The sequence below is a fragment of the Orcinus orca genome, chromosome 10, assembly GCF_937001465.1.
Source record: "Orcinus orca chromosome 10, mOrcOrc1.1, whole genome shotgun sequence".
NCBI classification, from domain to species: domain Eukaryota; kingdom Metazoa; phylum Chordata; class Mammalia; order Artiodactyla; family Delphinidae; genus Orcinus; species Orcinus orca.
The window spans coordinates 36,222,878-36,238,118 of NC_064568.1; the positions used below are offsets into that span (position 1 = coordinate 36,222,878).

General features: G+C 44.5%; 2 protein-coding genes across 5 annotated transcripts in view; one reads left to right on the forward strand and one right to left on the reverse strand.

Annotated features, from left to right (window-relative positions):
* PHF7 (PHD finger protein 7) overlaps window positions 1-15,208 on the reverse strand; it is a 20,068-nt gene extending 4,860 nt beyond the window's left edge. Inside the window, exons 1-11 of one of the 4 annotated variants that reach the window (XM_049715497.1) lie at window positions 14,389-15,202; window positions 13,107-13,210; window positions 12,296-12,348; window positions 11,805-11,896; window positions 7,100-7,201; window positions 6,615-6,772; window positions 5,998-6,157; window positions 5,324-5,430; window positions 4,776-4,892; window positions 4,239-4,363; window positions 3,436-4,018 (exon numbers count right to left, since the gene is read on the reverse strand). In XM_049715497.1, coding sequence (XP_049571454.1) covers window positions 3,900-4,018; window positions 4,239-4,363; window positions 4,776-4,892; window positions 5,324-5,430; window positions 5,998-6,157; window positions 6,615-6,772; window positions 7,100-7,201; window positions 11,805-11,896; window positions 12,296-12,348; window positions 13,107-13,150 — 1,077 coding nt within the window. In that variant the 5' untranslated portion in view covers window positions 13,151-13,210; window positions 14,389-15,202 and the 3' untranslated portion in view covers window positions 3,436-3,899. Of the gene's footprint in view, window positions 1-3,435; window positions 4,019-4,238; window positions 4,364-4,775; window positions 4,893-5,323; window positions 5,431-5,997; window positions 6,158-6,614; window positions 6,773-7,099; window positions 7,202-11,804; window positions 11,897-12,295; window positions 12,349-13,106; window positions 13,211-14,388 lie in introns of those variants that run through there. The other 3 variants (XM_004267891.4, XM_049715498.1, XM_049715499.1) reach the window with 3 other exon arrangements.
* On the forward strand, window positions 9,747-10,206 carry LOC117200680 (translation machinery-associated protein 7-like). Its single transcript, XM_033424545.2, has one exon. The coding sequence runs from the start codon at window positions 9,865-9,867 to the stop codon at window positions 10,057-10,059; it is 195 nt and encodes a 64-aa protein (XP_033280436.2). The 5' UTR covers window positions 9,747-9,864; the 3' UTR covers window positions 10,060-10,206.
* Window positions 15,209-15,241: the final 33 nt, after the last annotated feature.

The following is a 15,241-nucleotide window of genomic DNA, read 5'->3' on the forward strand; positions in this document are numbered from 1 at the left end:
TGGAAGGGCTTAGATGTCCATCTCAGCGGGAGCCATCCTAAGTAAAGAGCTAGCAGATGTTTTATGGCAATTAACAGAAGGGTTAAGGATGGATATGCCAAGCAAAGCAAGTGGATATAGGAAACCATGCAGAGAGAAGGCTTTTGCTGCAGTCCTGTGAGGCACAGGGGTCTGAGCTCAACACTGGCAGTGGGATGGAGAGGAAGGCAAACATTTGAAAAATAGTCAAATTGACAAGAAAGAGGGTGGTTGAGCAGAAAAGGAAACATAAGGAGATTCTGAGGTTCTGGCCCTAGTTCATGGTTCCCACAAAGGTAAGAATTAGAGGAAGCGGAGCAGGTGCTTTGGGGAGTTTTTATTTGATGTCTATTCCTACCCTCCCCAAGTGAACTATATGTTCTAGGTCCTAGGTTATAAAATGGTAATTAATTCTAATAGACACATCATTTGTGAAAACAGGTATTTAAAATATACAAGATGAGGGCTTCCCTGGTGGCGCAGTGGTTGAGAGTCCGTCTGCCGATGCGGGGGACACAGGTTCGTGCCCCGGTCCTGGAAGATCCCATATGCCGCGGAGCGGCTGGGCCTGTGAGCCATGGCCGCTGAGCCTGCGCGTCCGGAGCCTGTGTTCTGCAACGGGAGAGGCCACAACAGTGAGAGGCCTGCATACCGCAAAAATTAATAAATAAATAAATAAATAAAATAAAATATACAAGATGAGCCTGGGGCATCTTGTAGTGCCAAAAAGTAAAGAAGTGCTCAAAACCAAACCAAACCAAACAAAAATGAAACACACAATAATGGCAGTATGTGAAAAGGAATAGGAGTCCCAATGGCCAAAGCTAGAACAATCTGAGCAACAAAATAAAGTAGTATTGGATTATAAACCAAAGTATAATATACATATCCATGAGTCCACACTGATATACATGGTTGAATAAATAAATACGTGGGAGAGGATAGGTAAATCTCCCATGCTGAAGAATTCCAAATAATACATGTAGATAATCTGTCCTTAAAAAGGGAGGGGGCATAAATCCCCACTCATTAATTGTGGGCTGAACAGAGTGGCTTCTTTCCAAAATTTACAGTACATAAAGGGGGAAAAGGAGTAACTTTTTCTGGAAAAACTTGGCAAACACTAACTTGGCCAGATGACCAAGATCAACATCAACAGTGATAAGTCATGTTGATCGTATGTAACTTCAATTTGATGCGATGAAAATGGCACTTTACCTGTGTGGTCTTCCTCCCTCAAACCCATAACTCCAGTCTAATCATAAGAAAAACATCAAGGACTTCCCTGGTGGCCCAGTGGTTAAGAATCCGCCTGCCAATGCAGGGGACACGGGTTCGAGCCCTGGTCCGGGAAGATCCCACATGCCACGGAGCAACTAAGCCTGTGTGCCACAACTACTGAGCCTGTGCTCTAGAGCCCATGAGGCACAACCACTGAAGTCCGCGCGCCTAGAGCCCGTGCTCAGCAACAAGAGAAGCCACTGCAATGAGAAGCCCGTGCACCTCAACAAAGAGTAGCCCCTGCTCTCCGCAACTAGAGAAAGCCAGCATGCAGCAACAAAGACCCAATGCAGCCAAAAATAAATTTTAAAAAGAAAAGAAAAGAAAAACATCAGACAAATCCCAATTGAGGGGCACTCTACAAAACACCTGACCAGGGCTTTCCTGGTGGCGCAGTGGTTAAGAATCTGCCTGCCAATACAGGGGACACGGGTTTGAGCCCTGGTCTGGGAAGATCCCACATGTCACGGAGCAACTAAGCCCGTGCACCACAACTACGGAGCCTGTGCACTACAGCCCGTGAACCACAACTACTGAGCCCACGTGCCACAACTACTGAAGTCCGTGTGCCTAGAGCCTGTGCTCCACAACAAGAGAAACCACCGCAATGAGAAGCCCGCGCACTGCAATGAAGAGTAGCCCCCACTCGCCGCAACTAGAGAAAGCCTGCGTGCAGCAATGAAGACCCAACGCAGCCAAAAATAAAGTAAATGAATTTATTTTTTAAAAAAGGGAATAAACAATGAACAGGAGGACTTCCCTGGTGGCACAGTGGTTAAGAATCAGCCTCCCGATGCGGGGGACACGGATTTGAGCCCTGGTCTGGGAAGATCCCACATGCCGCGGAGCAACTAAGCCCGTGTGCCACAACTACTGAGCCTCCGCTCTAGAGCCCGTGAGCCACAACTACTGAGCCTGAGTGCCACAACTACTGAAGCCCACGCACCCTAGAGCCCATGCTCTGCAACAAGAGAAGCCACCGCAATGAGAAGCCCATGCACTGCAATGAAGAGTAGCCCCCACTCGCCACAACTAGAGAAAGCCCACGTGCAGCAGTGAAGACCCAACGCAGCAAAAATAAATAAATTTTTAAAAAAAATGTACAGGTGAGGAAAAATAGTCATAGTGTACCACTTGACTCAGCACTGAAGGTTAATTTAACAAAAATTGTGATGCAATTATAAAAGATGGAAGGAATGAACATGGGAAGGTTTTAAAGGTGCTAGACCTTTATGTAATATGGTAGTACGTCAAAAATGTCTAAGATTAATATATCAAGAAATGGCTAAAAAATGTGGAGAGTAGTTGCCTTTAGGGAATAGGACTGGGGGTAGTGAAGGATGAATCAAGAGAGTATTTTTCATTATAATCCCTTTAGTATTTCTTGATTTCTTTTTAAAGTATTATTTTGACCCCCACCGCCTCCTTGTGATTCCAAATAAATCTGGTCAAATCCAAATCACTGTGCACATTCAGATGTAAGTCTCCGGGGGTCAGCAACATTTAAACCAAGTTCGCAGCGAGACCCTGCGAACTCGGCACCTGGCAATGGTCCTGAGTTTCCCCCACTAATCCAAATCCCACAAAATCATTAAAAACAAACAAATGTTCTATTCAATTTATCCCAAGACCTTCTGCCAGGTTTCTGTCCTAGCTGTCTTGCCTAATGTCCTGGCATGGCCCCCTTACCTGAGCTAGAAATGCCCGAGCCACCAGACAGGAGGGTTTGAGTGGAGGTGTGTTAGGGTTAGGAAGGTATGCTAAAGACCAGGCTGCCTGGAGTGAGTGGAGCCCCTTCTGTCTCACGTGAGCACGGCAGTCCCTGGCCTTTGAGTCCAGGGCGCCAAGCCTTGCAATAGTGGCCTATTCTCAGTCCAGTGTGTTCTCCTTTGCTGGCTCACTTTCCTGATGAGATCCTGTGTGTTTATTTGCACAACGATGAAATTTCTGTCCCCGCAAAGTCGATTTATCTGCAAAATACTTCCCTCCAAAGCAACATGTCTAATTGAAAGTTCTACACTTAATTCACTGAATTTTATAGAGTAGAAAGGTGTATTTTCCTATTCCTTCACTCTAACCTCCAGATTCCTTAGTATGCTAGATAAATTCCAGAGTGAATGCTTAAGGAGACACCAATGGAGAGAAAACTTTTATTTGTATAATAACAAACGTGGGTGAAGTCAGAAGAGGTATATGAGAACAAGATCAAGGTGGAATAATCTTGGTGGAAAAAGAAGAGTAGAAAAGGCCCTCTGGGAATCAGGCAGAAAGAGCAGAGGTGCTCTCAAAGCCACAAATGCATCCTGTGGTTGGCATCAGGACTCTGCTCTGAACTCAAGTTCCCCTAGGACTTCTCTTTCTTTGGTTCAGAGTCTCACTGCTAGCCCCCTTTCCTTGGCTCACAGTGCCAAAGTGTTCCCTCCCTCAAACCTGATGGAGGAACACAGCTTTGTACTCAAATGTGCTTGGCAGCGACTAATCAGAAACTGTTACTTGGACTTTTTGCAGCTCTTAGTGATCTTGACACCCTTGGATCGCCAGGAGTGGCCCCTCGTCCTGCAACCAGAGGACTCTGGTTTTTCTAATGAGGAAGAGCCTGGTCAGTCAGTCGAAGAAGGGCCCGGATTCTCTTCCAGGCTGGTGTCTCTGCAAAAATGCCCCCTGGAGTGGAAAGTGCTGTTGCAACAGGGGATGTCACCTGAGTTTTCAGGTGTGTAGTCTGTGGTGAAAGAAAGGTGGGAGAGGCAAACTCGACCCTCTGTCTCTCTCCCAGGCACAGGTCCTTATGCCCCTCCCTAGCCGCTTTCCTCCCCAAACTAAAGTACCAACTAAAAGTCCCCATCTGATAGCACACCCTCCTCCTTTCCCAGGCGCCATAAGTCCCCCGGACCCCTGACCCCCACCCCAGTTCTGAGACCAGACCACCCCTCCAGTCCCACCTGTGGCTTCAGCAGCAGGCGCACACTCCTCGCACTCCCATTTCTTACAGCTGGATATGAGAGAGGAGCAGTCCCTATGGGTTCCGTGGGATCCACATGTAGCACACAGAATGAGGCTCCACCTCCTATAGGAAGAGCCAAGGGAGGGTTGTGGGACAAATTTAACACTCACTACCACTCTTGGAATGTTCGCTGCAGGCCAGGCCTTTGATGAGGGCTCCCTAGGTATCTTTACTACACTCAGAGATGTGGCTGAGTGCTGATCCCAAGACCTGCCATCAGGCACAGCCACTCGCAAGGTAGATCGTGGAAGGAACTGGCCCTGAGTGTCTCTCCATGGGGCACAAGGAGAGTAGACCCTGCAGAGAGACCTGTTCACTTGTACATGAGTGAGTCCTGAGCTGATTAAGGATGGGACTCAGCAGCTATGTTCATCCTGAGGTCTGTAGACAAAAGTAAATTTCTTGCACTTGATAACTGTGCAAGATCTAAGATGGCCCTGATGAGAGATCTTTCTGGCTATGAGGCTTTTCCTACCCTTCATCTTCAAAGCTGTCTCTGCCTTGTTCATACACACAGATGGGGGCATCACAATGCTGATAGCGCTCATACAACTCCGAGAAAGCCCCTGGCTCAAGTTCCCAGGCAGCGTCTCTGCAGTGGGAGAAGAAACAGTGAGTAAGGGACATATAATCAGGTGGTAAAACTTTTGTTCAACAGAACAAAGAAGTTCAACAGATTGCCTGAATACTTTCAGCAAGGCGGGGCTAGTGGCCTGGCAGTGGGAGAGGGGTGAAGCAGATAAGTGGAACACAGGTGTTCCTTAGTTCCACACTGGAATTCAAGAACTCAAGGAATTCTGACCCCTAAAGCACCTTTTTCAGAAACACGCCCACCACCCCTGCTTCACCCTCCCCCCATTTCTTTTTATAATTGAAAAGCTCTCCCTCCACCCTTCCCTCTTCACTGTACATCAGTGCTTCTGCTGCTTCCTCATTCTCTGAACTATCTTCACACTCACCTTCTCTCTAGAAACCTAGGCAACCCACTTCCTGGCTCAATTCCTGCTGTAAAGTTTCTACTACCTGTCTGGAATATGAATTCCCATTCTTAGCATTTCTTGAGGAAATTCTTCTCGATTGTTGCAATGTGGACATTTGAAGAAATGCTTTGCTGATGTGTGGGCATATTTCTGTAAGATAAACATGGAAGATAGTGTTTGTAAAAACACTATCTTTGCACACATTCTTCCCACCCCGCACCCTCGTCTCACAAAGAGGATGTTGCTAGGAGAGCTTGACTAAGGGTTACAGGACAAGGAATATGGATGGGCTGAGGAGAGGGCTGCAAATCCAGGCGTCAGACGAGGGACCAAAAGCTCAAGAGAGTGCCCAGGAGTGCCTCAGCTGTCATCTCCAGTCATGGGGCCTGGCAGTGCTCGACCCAGTAGGGGTCAGGTACCAAGAATACACATTTCCCTTTCCTTCAATCCCAGGAAGCATGGCTGATTTTGAGGCTACTTGACTCATTCTAGGATAAACTCATTCGCTCCAGCCATCCTGAGGGTTTTGTTCCGTCTAAATCTTATGATAAAGTCCTACAGGTCAAGGATACCCAGAGACCAGGCTAACTTTCCTCTGGAATCAGTTCTGTATACAGGCCTGCAGCACACAGCACAAAAGCTGAGATTGCCTGTGCATTCCCAGGGTGCTCAGAACTGGGCCACTGTGGAGGGTCCCCAGTCCAGGGAAAGCCCCACCTGTATGCACTTGCGGTGGTAGATAGTTTGGCTACAGCACGGACTCTGGATGTTTTCAACACTTGCTTGGGCTAAGTCTTCGCAGCACAAGACACAGCTTTCCTCCCCCACATTCTCCCATCGGATGTCCTGTGTTGGGCGATGTTTCCCACAAAATGATCTGTGGTAGAGTAAATAGACTTGGTTTCTGGTTTGTCACTGATGCAGTTTTCCAGCTGCCCGGCCTAGGAAGGGCAATCAACCACCCAGGCCAGTGTCCACTGAACCTCCACGCTAATGGGGGAGGAGGAGAAGCAGGGCGAAGAACAGCCACATTCCTTCTCATAGCTGCTTTCCCACTGAGCAAAGCTCCCGGGACTGTCTCCACAGCCTCCTGCTCCTGAAAGCCCCACTTAGTTCTGAGCAGCTAAGAACCCCAGCTGTTTGTAATTTAAGGAGGGGATGGGAAGCAAGAAGCAACCCCTGTGAAATCGCCAAGTCAAGATACTGTTTCTCATTATTGAATGGAGGAACAGATTCTCTGGTGAATCAAAACATGAGAACTGGACTCTGATTTCATTAGATGCTAAATAACAAATAGCAAAAGGGCAGCCCAACTTTCCTCCTTCATCACTCACTTGTACTCTCCAAAAAATTGTGAAAGGCAACCCCTTTCCTGGCCACAAGGAAAATGGAAGTTCCTGAGGCACTGATCCTTCTGGCAGTTGATGGCAGCTCCCTTTTTCTTGCACACAAAGCAGATCTGCAAATGAGATCCCAGGCAGTGCTCAGGGCCCTAAAACAGACAGACATTCTGTGGCACATCATTCTACGGAACGGAAATTTTTTGAAGCAACAGCCATTCTTCTTCCTCAGTGGACCTAGAAGCTCTAGGGTATGCCGAAGCTGAGCTCCAAGCAGCACTGAATTCTTTTTGGCTTTTCTCTCCTCACTTAGGATACTACACCCTAGAGAAGCATGGAACTTAAGAGAAGGACCAGTGGGAAATTCAAGAGTCCTCTGACTTTTAAACTAGCAACTAGGGAAAAGAATAGAAACAGGGATGATGAGAGGAGTATGAGAAGAGGCCTACCCCAAGGCCCCCATTTCAGGGGATTCTAACCTTCTTAGAGGCCCGGGATGCCTCCTTTTTGATGTCCTCAGGCAGGAATCCATAGAAACCTCTATTGGACTGGCCCCTCTGAGGCAGCTTGCTAGATAGGATCTAGAAGGTCAGCAGAACCAGGCTGTCAACACTGATGATCAGTGAAACAGTGCAGTGAGTGATGACAGGGTAAGAGAGCTGAGAAACAGAGCTTGGTGGAATATATATGCATTTACAGGGTAATTTATTTACTTAACAAGCCCTTACATAGCATAAGTGTTGGGTGCTCTAAGTGCTTTTCAAGTATTAACTCATTTAATCCTTGTAACAACCTTAAGAGGTAGGTACTATCATCATCCCCATTTTATAGGAGAAATAACGTGACAGGATCAAGAGCCCAGAAGCTGGGCTCTTACCCACCTTTGTGCTACTCTGCCTTTCATTCACTGAGCACTACTTTTGTGTGCTGAGCACTTTGGAGAAACATTCCCTGTGTAGTGACTCATTGTCTGCTCACCACAACCCTGTGATACAGATGCCATTGTGATCCTCATCTTAGAGCTCACTGAGGTGTAGCGCAGCAAGTGACCCGGCTGGGGTCACCCAGAAAGGAGGCAGCAGAGTCGCCTTCACATGTGAGCCCACAGAACCCACACTCTCACTCTCCTGCTGTACTGCCCCTCAGTACAGAATAAATACTCTTCTCAGAGTGTATTCTCCACAGAAAGGGAAACAGGGCTTTCAAATCTCCTGACTGTAGTCATTCTGCCTTATAGGGGAAGGGGAGGAATTGAACTTTTCTTTAAAAACATACTTTAAAGGACCTTTTGTTTCTGAAAAGCCCCCAAAGCAAAGTCTAGAATGGGAAATCAAGGGAAAAGAAGCTAAACTGTTAGGTACCCATGAACAATGAATGTGTACATACTTTGGAAGAATGTCATACCTGAGCCCCACCCCAAGAAGCTTCCAAAAATATTAAGGAGGGTGCTGGACCTACTGCAGCAGTTACATGTAATATGTAATGGGGGCTGAGTGAGCCTACGAGGTTATCTTATTTTAACATTATAGAAAAAGTGAGCCTACGAGGTTGGATGACTTGAGGATGCTTGAATTATATCCCAATTAGGCTTAAAACATATCTATGTTAACAGTCTCTCAAGGCTTTAGGACTATATGAGTCCTTTTAAGTGTTATTAATATTTTCTACAATGAACATGTATAATTTCTACAAACAGAAAAATCAGTAGTGAAAGATTAAAAATAATCTAAATGTCCTTTAACAGGAGTTTAATACTTTTTGGTACACCTGTACCATGGAATACCAATTAGCTATTAAAAAAGTGTTCTATATGGAAACAGCTCCATAAATATATGAGGTAAAAAAAAAGTAAAATACAAAACACTGTGTATAGTATGTTGAAAATTATATGCTTATAAATGCATTGAAATTAAACAAGACCTGACACCAAAACAAGACAGAACTTACAGGAGTGTAAAAGCACACACCAATTTTTCTCATGAGCATAGATACAAAAATGAAACAAAATATTGAATCCAGCACCATATAAAAAGGATTATACATCATGACCAGGCAGAATTTGTACCAGAAATGCAAGATTAGTTTAACATTGAAGTATTCAATCAATGTAACAAACCACATTCACAAAATAAAGAAGAAAAATCATGATCATCTCAACAGATGCAGAAAAAGCATCTGACAAATTCGGCACACATTCATAATACCCTCAGCAAACCAGAAATAAAAGGGAACTTCTCCAATCTGATAAAAAGCATCTAAGAAAAACCTACAGCTGACATCATATTTAATGGTGAAAAATTGGATGCTGTCCTCTAATGTTAGGAACAAGACACAATATTCACTCATACAACTTCTTTTCAATACTAGATTGAAGTTCCCAGCTATTACAATAAGGCAAGAAGAAGAATTAAAAGACATAAAGATTGGAAAGAAAGAACTGCCTTTATTCACACGTGATTGTATACACAGGAAATCCTAAGGCATTTACAAAAAAAATAAAAAATAAAAACTACTGAACTAATAAGTGAATTTAACAAGATTGCAGATACAAAATCAATGTACAAAAATAAACTGCATTTCTGTACACCAGCAACAAACTTGAAATGAAATTTTAAAATACCATTTATAATAGCATAGAAATCACAAAATATTTAGGAATACATTTAACAAAATATGTGCAAGACTTCTTCACTAAAAAAAAAATTGCTGAGATAAATTTTAAAAGACACAAATTAATGGGGAAATATATCATGTCCATGGACTGGAAGATTCAATATTGTTTGTCAATTCTTCCCAAATTGATCCATAAATTCAATGCAATCCCTATCACTATCCCAACAGGCTTTTTTTTAAACGAAAAATTGACAAACTAAATATAAAATGTATATGGAAAAGGAAAGCACCCGATAGCCAAAGCAATCTTGGAAAAGACTGCAGAACAAGACTTAATCTCAAGATGCTGTAAAGCCACAATAATCAAAACAGTGTGGTATTGGTAAGGATCAACACACAGATCTATGACATAAAATAAATCATCCAGATCCACAGATACATGGTCAACTGATTTTGACAAAGGCACTGAGGTACTTCAATGGGTAGGCAAAGATTTCTTGGGACACACAAACAAGCACTAACCATAAAAGGAAAAATAGATAAACTGGACTTCATCAAAATTAAAAACTTTTGTTCTTCGAAAGACATCATTAAGAAAATAAAAAGGCAGGGGGAAGGGGCAGCAGGCACCATGTTGGGCCATGAAGGTGGCAAGAAGAAGTCCTTGAAGCAGCCCAAGAAGCAAGCCAAGGAGATGGGGAAGGAAGATAAGGCACTCAAGCAGAAAAAGGAGGAGGAGCAGAAGAAACTCGAGGAGCTAAAAGGGAAGGCTGCGGGTAAAGGCCCCCTGGCCACAGGTGGAATTAAGAAATCTGGCAAAAAGTAAGCTGTTCCTGGAATTCCTTGGTGGTCCAGTGGTTAAGACTTGGCGCTTTCACTGCCACGGGCCCGGGTTCGATGCCTGGCCAGGGAACTAAGATCCCACAAGCTGCACAGCGTGGCCAAAAAATAAGTAAAATAAAATTTTTAAAAAGTAAGCTGTTCCTTGTGCCTGAGGCAATGATGATTCCATTCCTGTTTAAACATCTGGATTCCCTGCCATAACATCTGTCACCACCTATAGCTATAGCTTGGAACCTTTTGTACATTTAAGAATAAATTTTTGTAAAAAAAAAAGAAAATCATACAGTGGCTCATCTTGTCTATAGTTTTTCTCAGCCATTTTCTACCTTAGCTATGAGATCCGCATAAACGCAGCGCAGAATCCTGCCAAAGTGTGTTCCTAAGTCCTTGTTCTATCCTGAATTCTGCATCACCTGGAACGAAACCAACTCATTTGAAAAATAAAAAGAAAATTAAAAGGCAAATCACAGACTGGGAGAAAACAGTAAAAACACACATCTCTGAAAAAGGATTTGTAGCCAGAATATACCTGTGCCCCCGGCAATGGAAGTGCGGAGTCTTGACCACTGGACTGCCAGGGAAATCCCAAAACAACTCAACTTCTAAAATGGACAAAATATTTGTACCTACACTTCACAAACAGAAATATGCGAATGGCCAATAAGCACACAAAAAGAAGCTCAACATTTTAGGTCATCAGAAAAATGCAAATTAAAACAGCAATGAGATACCAAAACACACTTAGTAGAATGGCTAAAATTAAAAAGACTAACAACAACAAGTTGGGACAAGAATATTGTGCAAACAGAAATCTCATAAATTGCTAGTGGGATTGTAAACTGGTACAACCACTTTGGAAAGTGATCTGTCAACTTCACACAAAGTTAAACATAGTTAGTAATTTCACTCTTAGACATTTGCCCAAGAGAAGTGAAAACATGTTTTCACACAAAAAATTGTACGTGAATATGCGTAGCAGCTTTATTCATAATAGCCCCCAAATGAAAACAATTCAAATGTCCATCAGCAGGTGGATAAATAAGCAAATTATAATATATTCATACAACAGAATATAACTACACAATAAAAAGGCACAAGCTACCGACGCATGCAACATGGATCAGTCTTCAAAACACTGTGTTGAGTGAAAGAAGCCAGACACAAAAGAGTACAAATTGTATGGTTTCATTTATATGAAGTATAAGAATAGGCAAAAGTAACCTATGGATCAGAACAGTGATCACCTCTGAGGGAACTGACTGGAAGAGGGTAGGAGGGAATTTCTGGCCTGATAGAAATAATTATTTTGATGGGGGTAGTGTTTACATGGGGACATACTTTATATCCCCATGATATATGAGTTTATCAAAACTCATCAAACTGTATTCTTAAATGGGTACATTCTATAGCATACAAACTATACTTAATTTTAAAAGAATATCAGGAAAAAATAGCTGGAAGAACTGTTGGTAGAATTTGCTGCTGGGGAGAGGGAGAAGGACTAGGAATTCTACTAGGGGAAGAGACTTTCTATTGTACATACTTTATACTGTTAGGATTTTACACCAGGTACACACATTACTTTTTAAAAATTAGATTTTAAAAGAAAAAAGCCATTAAGAAAAACAAGCAAACAGGGCAATGGATCTGAGGCTGGATGCAAAAACAGAGCACAGACTGTACAGCAAAGCCATAGGACATTCAAAGCAAAGGGGGCCTTATACTCACAAGACAGAAATAATGCACACTGAGATTGTCTTTCTGAAGAAATTCCCCTAATTTTTCGGGATCCCCAGGTTCTTGAAGGCATAGCCGGCAAACTGGAAGAAAGGATGTTAGGAATTCATTTTGGGAGCATAACGATCTAAGTATAAGGAGGAGTACAGTACTGGGAAGAGAGTCATTTTGACAAGGAGGAAGTTGGGATGAAGTGTTATTTGATGTCAGTTAGGTTTTCATATAATTTTAGCCACATCTGAGGGAGTTGGCTGCAACTGCTCACTGAGATAAAAGATATACTTTTATCTCAAGTGGCTTTAATTAACTTGTTCCTTGAACTTTGGACATGACATTTAAAAATTACAGTCTCTGAGTTCTTCAGGATCTTAGAGATTCTGGGAAGGAACTGACAGTGAGAAGAGCAAGTTTGCTGCCCTACACAAATGGCCTTTGCTGAGGTCGGGAGGCAGCAGCCAAACAGAACCTCCAGTCTTTCTTACCAGGCCCTGAAGAAGGCTTCCTCTGGGTTACTCTCCTTGTCTTGGCAGATTTTCTATACAAGAGATGGAAAAAGTACAAGGTAGTCTTTGAGGATCCTGTTGGCATCTCTTGTAACATTTCCCTCAAAATGCTATCCATGGGTCTGATGAAGGACCAAAATAGCTAAAGACTAAGACATCAGTTTTCTTCTTCCCTTTCATATTTTTTGAAAGCACAAAACATGCCCATGGAATTATGTGAATTAAGTGAGATCATAGCCATCTTTCTGTTCTAGTGCCTCTATTGCCTGTGTTGACTGAATGAATGCAAGAACAAACCCCCTTTTATTCTTTTACTGTTTCTCCTGTCACCTACCCTGAATCTCAGGTGGTACCATGTTCACAAGGCATAATAAAATGATACTAAAATTGATTAAGAATTTCCTATTGCTAGGCAATATTCTTGGCTCTTTATATGTATTAGCTCAGTGAATCTACAGAATGTTCTAAAAAGTGGGTGCTATTATTATGCATTTTCCAGATGAGGAAACTGAGGCCTAAAGAAATGAAATAACCTGTCCCAGGTCACCTAGTTAGCAAGTGTTAGAGCCAGGATATGACTCTAGGCAGAAGGGCTCCACAGCCAGGACTTTGCCAGTAGGGACATCCCTGGGAGGATAGGTTACTGGGCAGCTTCCCAGGGACCACAGGTGTATGCTTCAACACTAACCAACCTTAGCCTCCAAGACCAAGCAAAGGGGACAAAAAATGAAGCATATACTACAGGCCATTGGACAATTTCTCCCAAACTCTCTTAAGCTGCCTACTCTACCTCAATCTTTGATGTTGCTTCTTCTTTCCTTTTATAGTCTTCATTTGCTGCTGCCTATCTTGAATTCTTCTATACTATAATGAGAACAATACCGGCTCTTCCAGCTATAAGTATAAACAAGTCAGCAATTAATTCTACATTTGGTTATCAAGTTCCACAGGGTCAAAGCAACAGTGCGCTTCACCTCCCCATCCATGTGACAGAATAAAAGCGACACGCCCAGTATCAATGCCAGTAATAGCCAATAATTATTAAATCATGCCCAGAACTGTTCTGGGCATTTTACATTCAACTCGAAAACCCCCCTGGCAATAGGTACCATTTTATCCCTATTTTCAAGATGAGACTGAGGCACAGAGAGGTCACACAGAGGCATTTGCTCAAGATCACAGTTACTGATACACCACAGCGGTATGAGAACTTGGAACTATTGCTTGAACTGGCTAACTTGTTCTTTGTTCTCTTTGTGCCTACTAAATGTATGAGGTAGCACTCAGGAAAAATGCCTCCTTCTGCCCCCAAGTTTAAGTTCCTTAATTCCACCCAGGAAAAGCTAGATTAGGTAGCTCTTTCCTAGGAAAAGGAGCCTGTGAGATTCTGGCTGCCTAAAGCGAGAACTCCCTCTAGTGAGAGCCAAGATACAACCCTGACAAATCACCCCTTGGCTCCTATTGTTTCTTTTCACCAGGCTCAGATGATCACTGAGGTCTGGCCTGTTCTCAGCCTTCCTCTAGATGTGAACCAAGGTTAAAAGTCCCAGAAGTGGAAAAGACACCCTGCCACTCCTCCCCCGACCAATGTCAGCTGGCTATAAATTCAGTTTTCATTGGTTAAGGGGGAAATCCCTGAATGGGAAGGGGGACAAAAGAAATAAAAAGCACTCCTCTGAAAGAAGGACTGTGTCAAGTCAGGGGAGAGGAGAAGGATAGCATTTCTTAGGAGAATTGAGTGAATTAAGTCAGTCCAGGGACACACACTCCAGTACCCATGTCCTCAGGCCACAGCTGGAGAGCATGAACATCTTTAGGGACTGTCAACTATTCTGCATGAACGTAACTACTCTGGCAACTAGCTGTTCTGCAAACTAAGGCTCCATCTCCTCTTCTAACCCATGAGTTGCACTTGCATTGGTAATGACACTTGATGGCTTTTTCCTCAACAAAAGCACTTGGACAGGCTGGAAGAGGAGAGAGAAGGGCGTGCACTAGGGGATCCACTTTAGCTGGCTACTGAACAGTTCCGAGTCATTGGGGAAATCCAGATCTAGCAATAGAAATAAAACCTTGAAACGTCAGTTCTTTGAATCGCTGGACCAAGACGTTCCTTGAGCGGGATCCTACACACAGTGGTAGTTACAGGAAGACGCAAGGATCTTCAAAGCATGCGAGGAGGACGTTGCAAATGCTGGCTTCCACAAGCTGCTCAGTCTGAGATTTCCTAACCGAGCGGATGCTCCCTTGAAACGATTACCGAGTTGTTTCACTGGGTAAGTGCTGGGTAAAACTTGTTGAGAAAGTTAAAAATAAATAAGCGTGTTCGGCCCCGCCACCGCAAGAATAAACAATGATTTATTTGGAAAATACGAGTCGGTGTGGCCACAACCATCCCCCAGAGGTAACAGCCGAAGAAGGGGCTCAAGGAGCATCCCGCAGATGCCAGACCAGGCTCATGTCGCGCCTGCCGGGCTGCTGGTGCGAGGCCGGGCCGGAGGTCGCCTCGGCCGCTCACTCCTCACGGTAGCGCACGGGCGGCCGCTCCCGGCCGGGGCCGCCCGCCCAGCTGTCGCCCAGGGCGCCGCTGTCCCGGAGCTTTATTCGTTGCCGCAAGCCGTGGTAGCTACCTCACGGGCCGCCGCCCCGCGCGGTGACTGCGCCGGCGAAGGGAGTGACAACGCAAACGGACACTGGGTCACGCGGACTGCGACCCACAGAGCCTGCAGCCGCGGGGAGCACAGCGACGCTGACAGTTGCGTAGAGTGGGACCGCTAACCGTAGCGCGCTAACGGCCGCGCGCCTGCCCCGCCCCTTCTCGCCCCACCGGCGCTCTAGCTCCGCCCCGACCTCTCGCCCTGCACTCCCGCGCGAGTTCGCCGGCGTCTGGAGTCGAAACTGCAGAAGACGAGGCCAGAGGCGGGG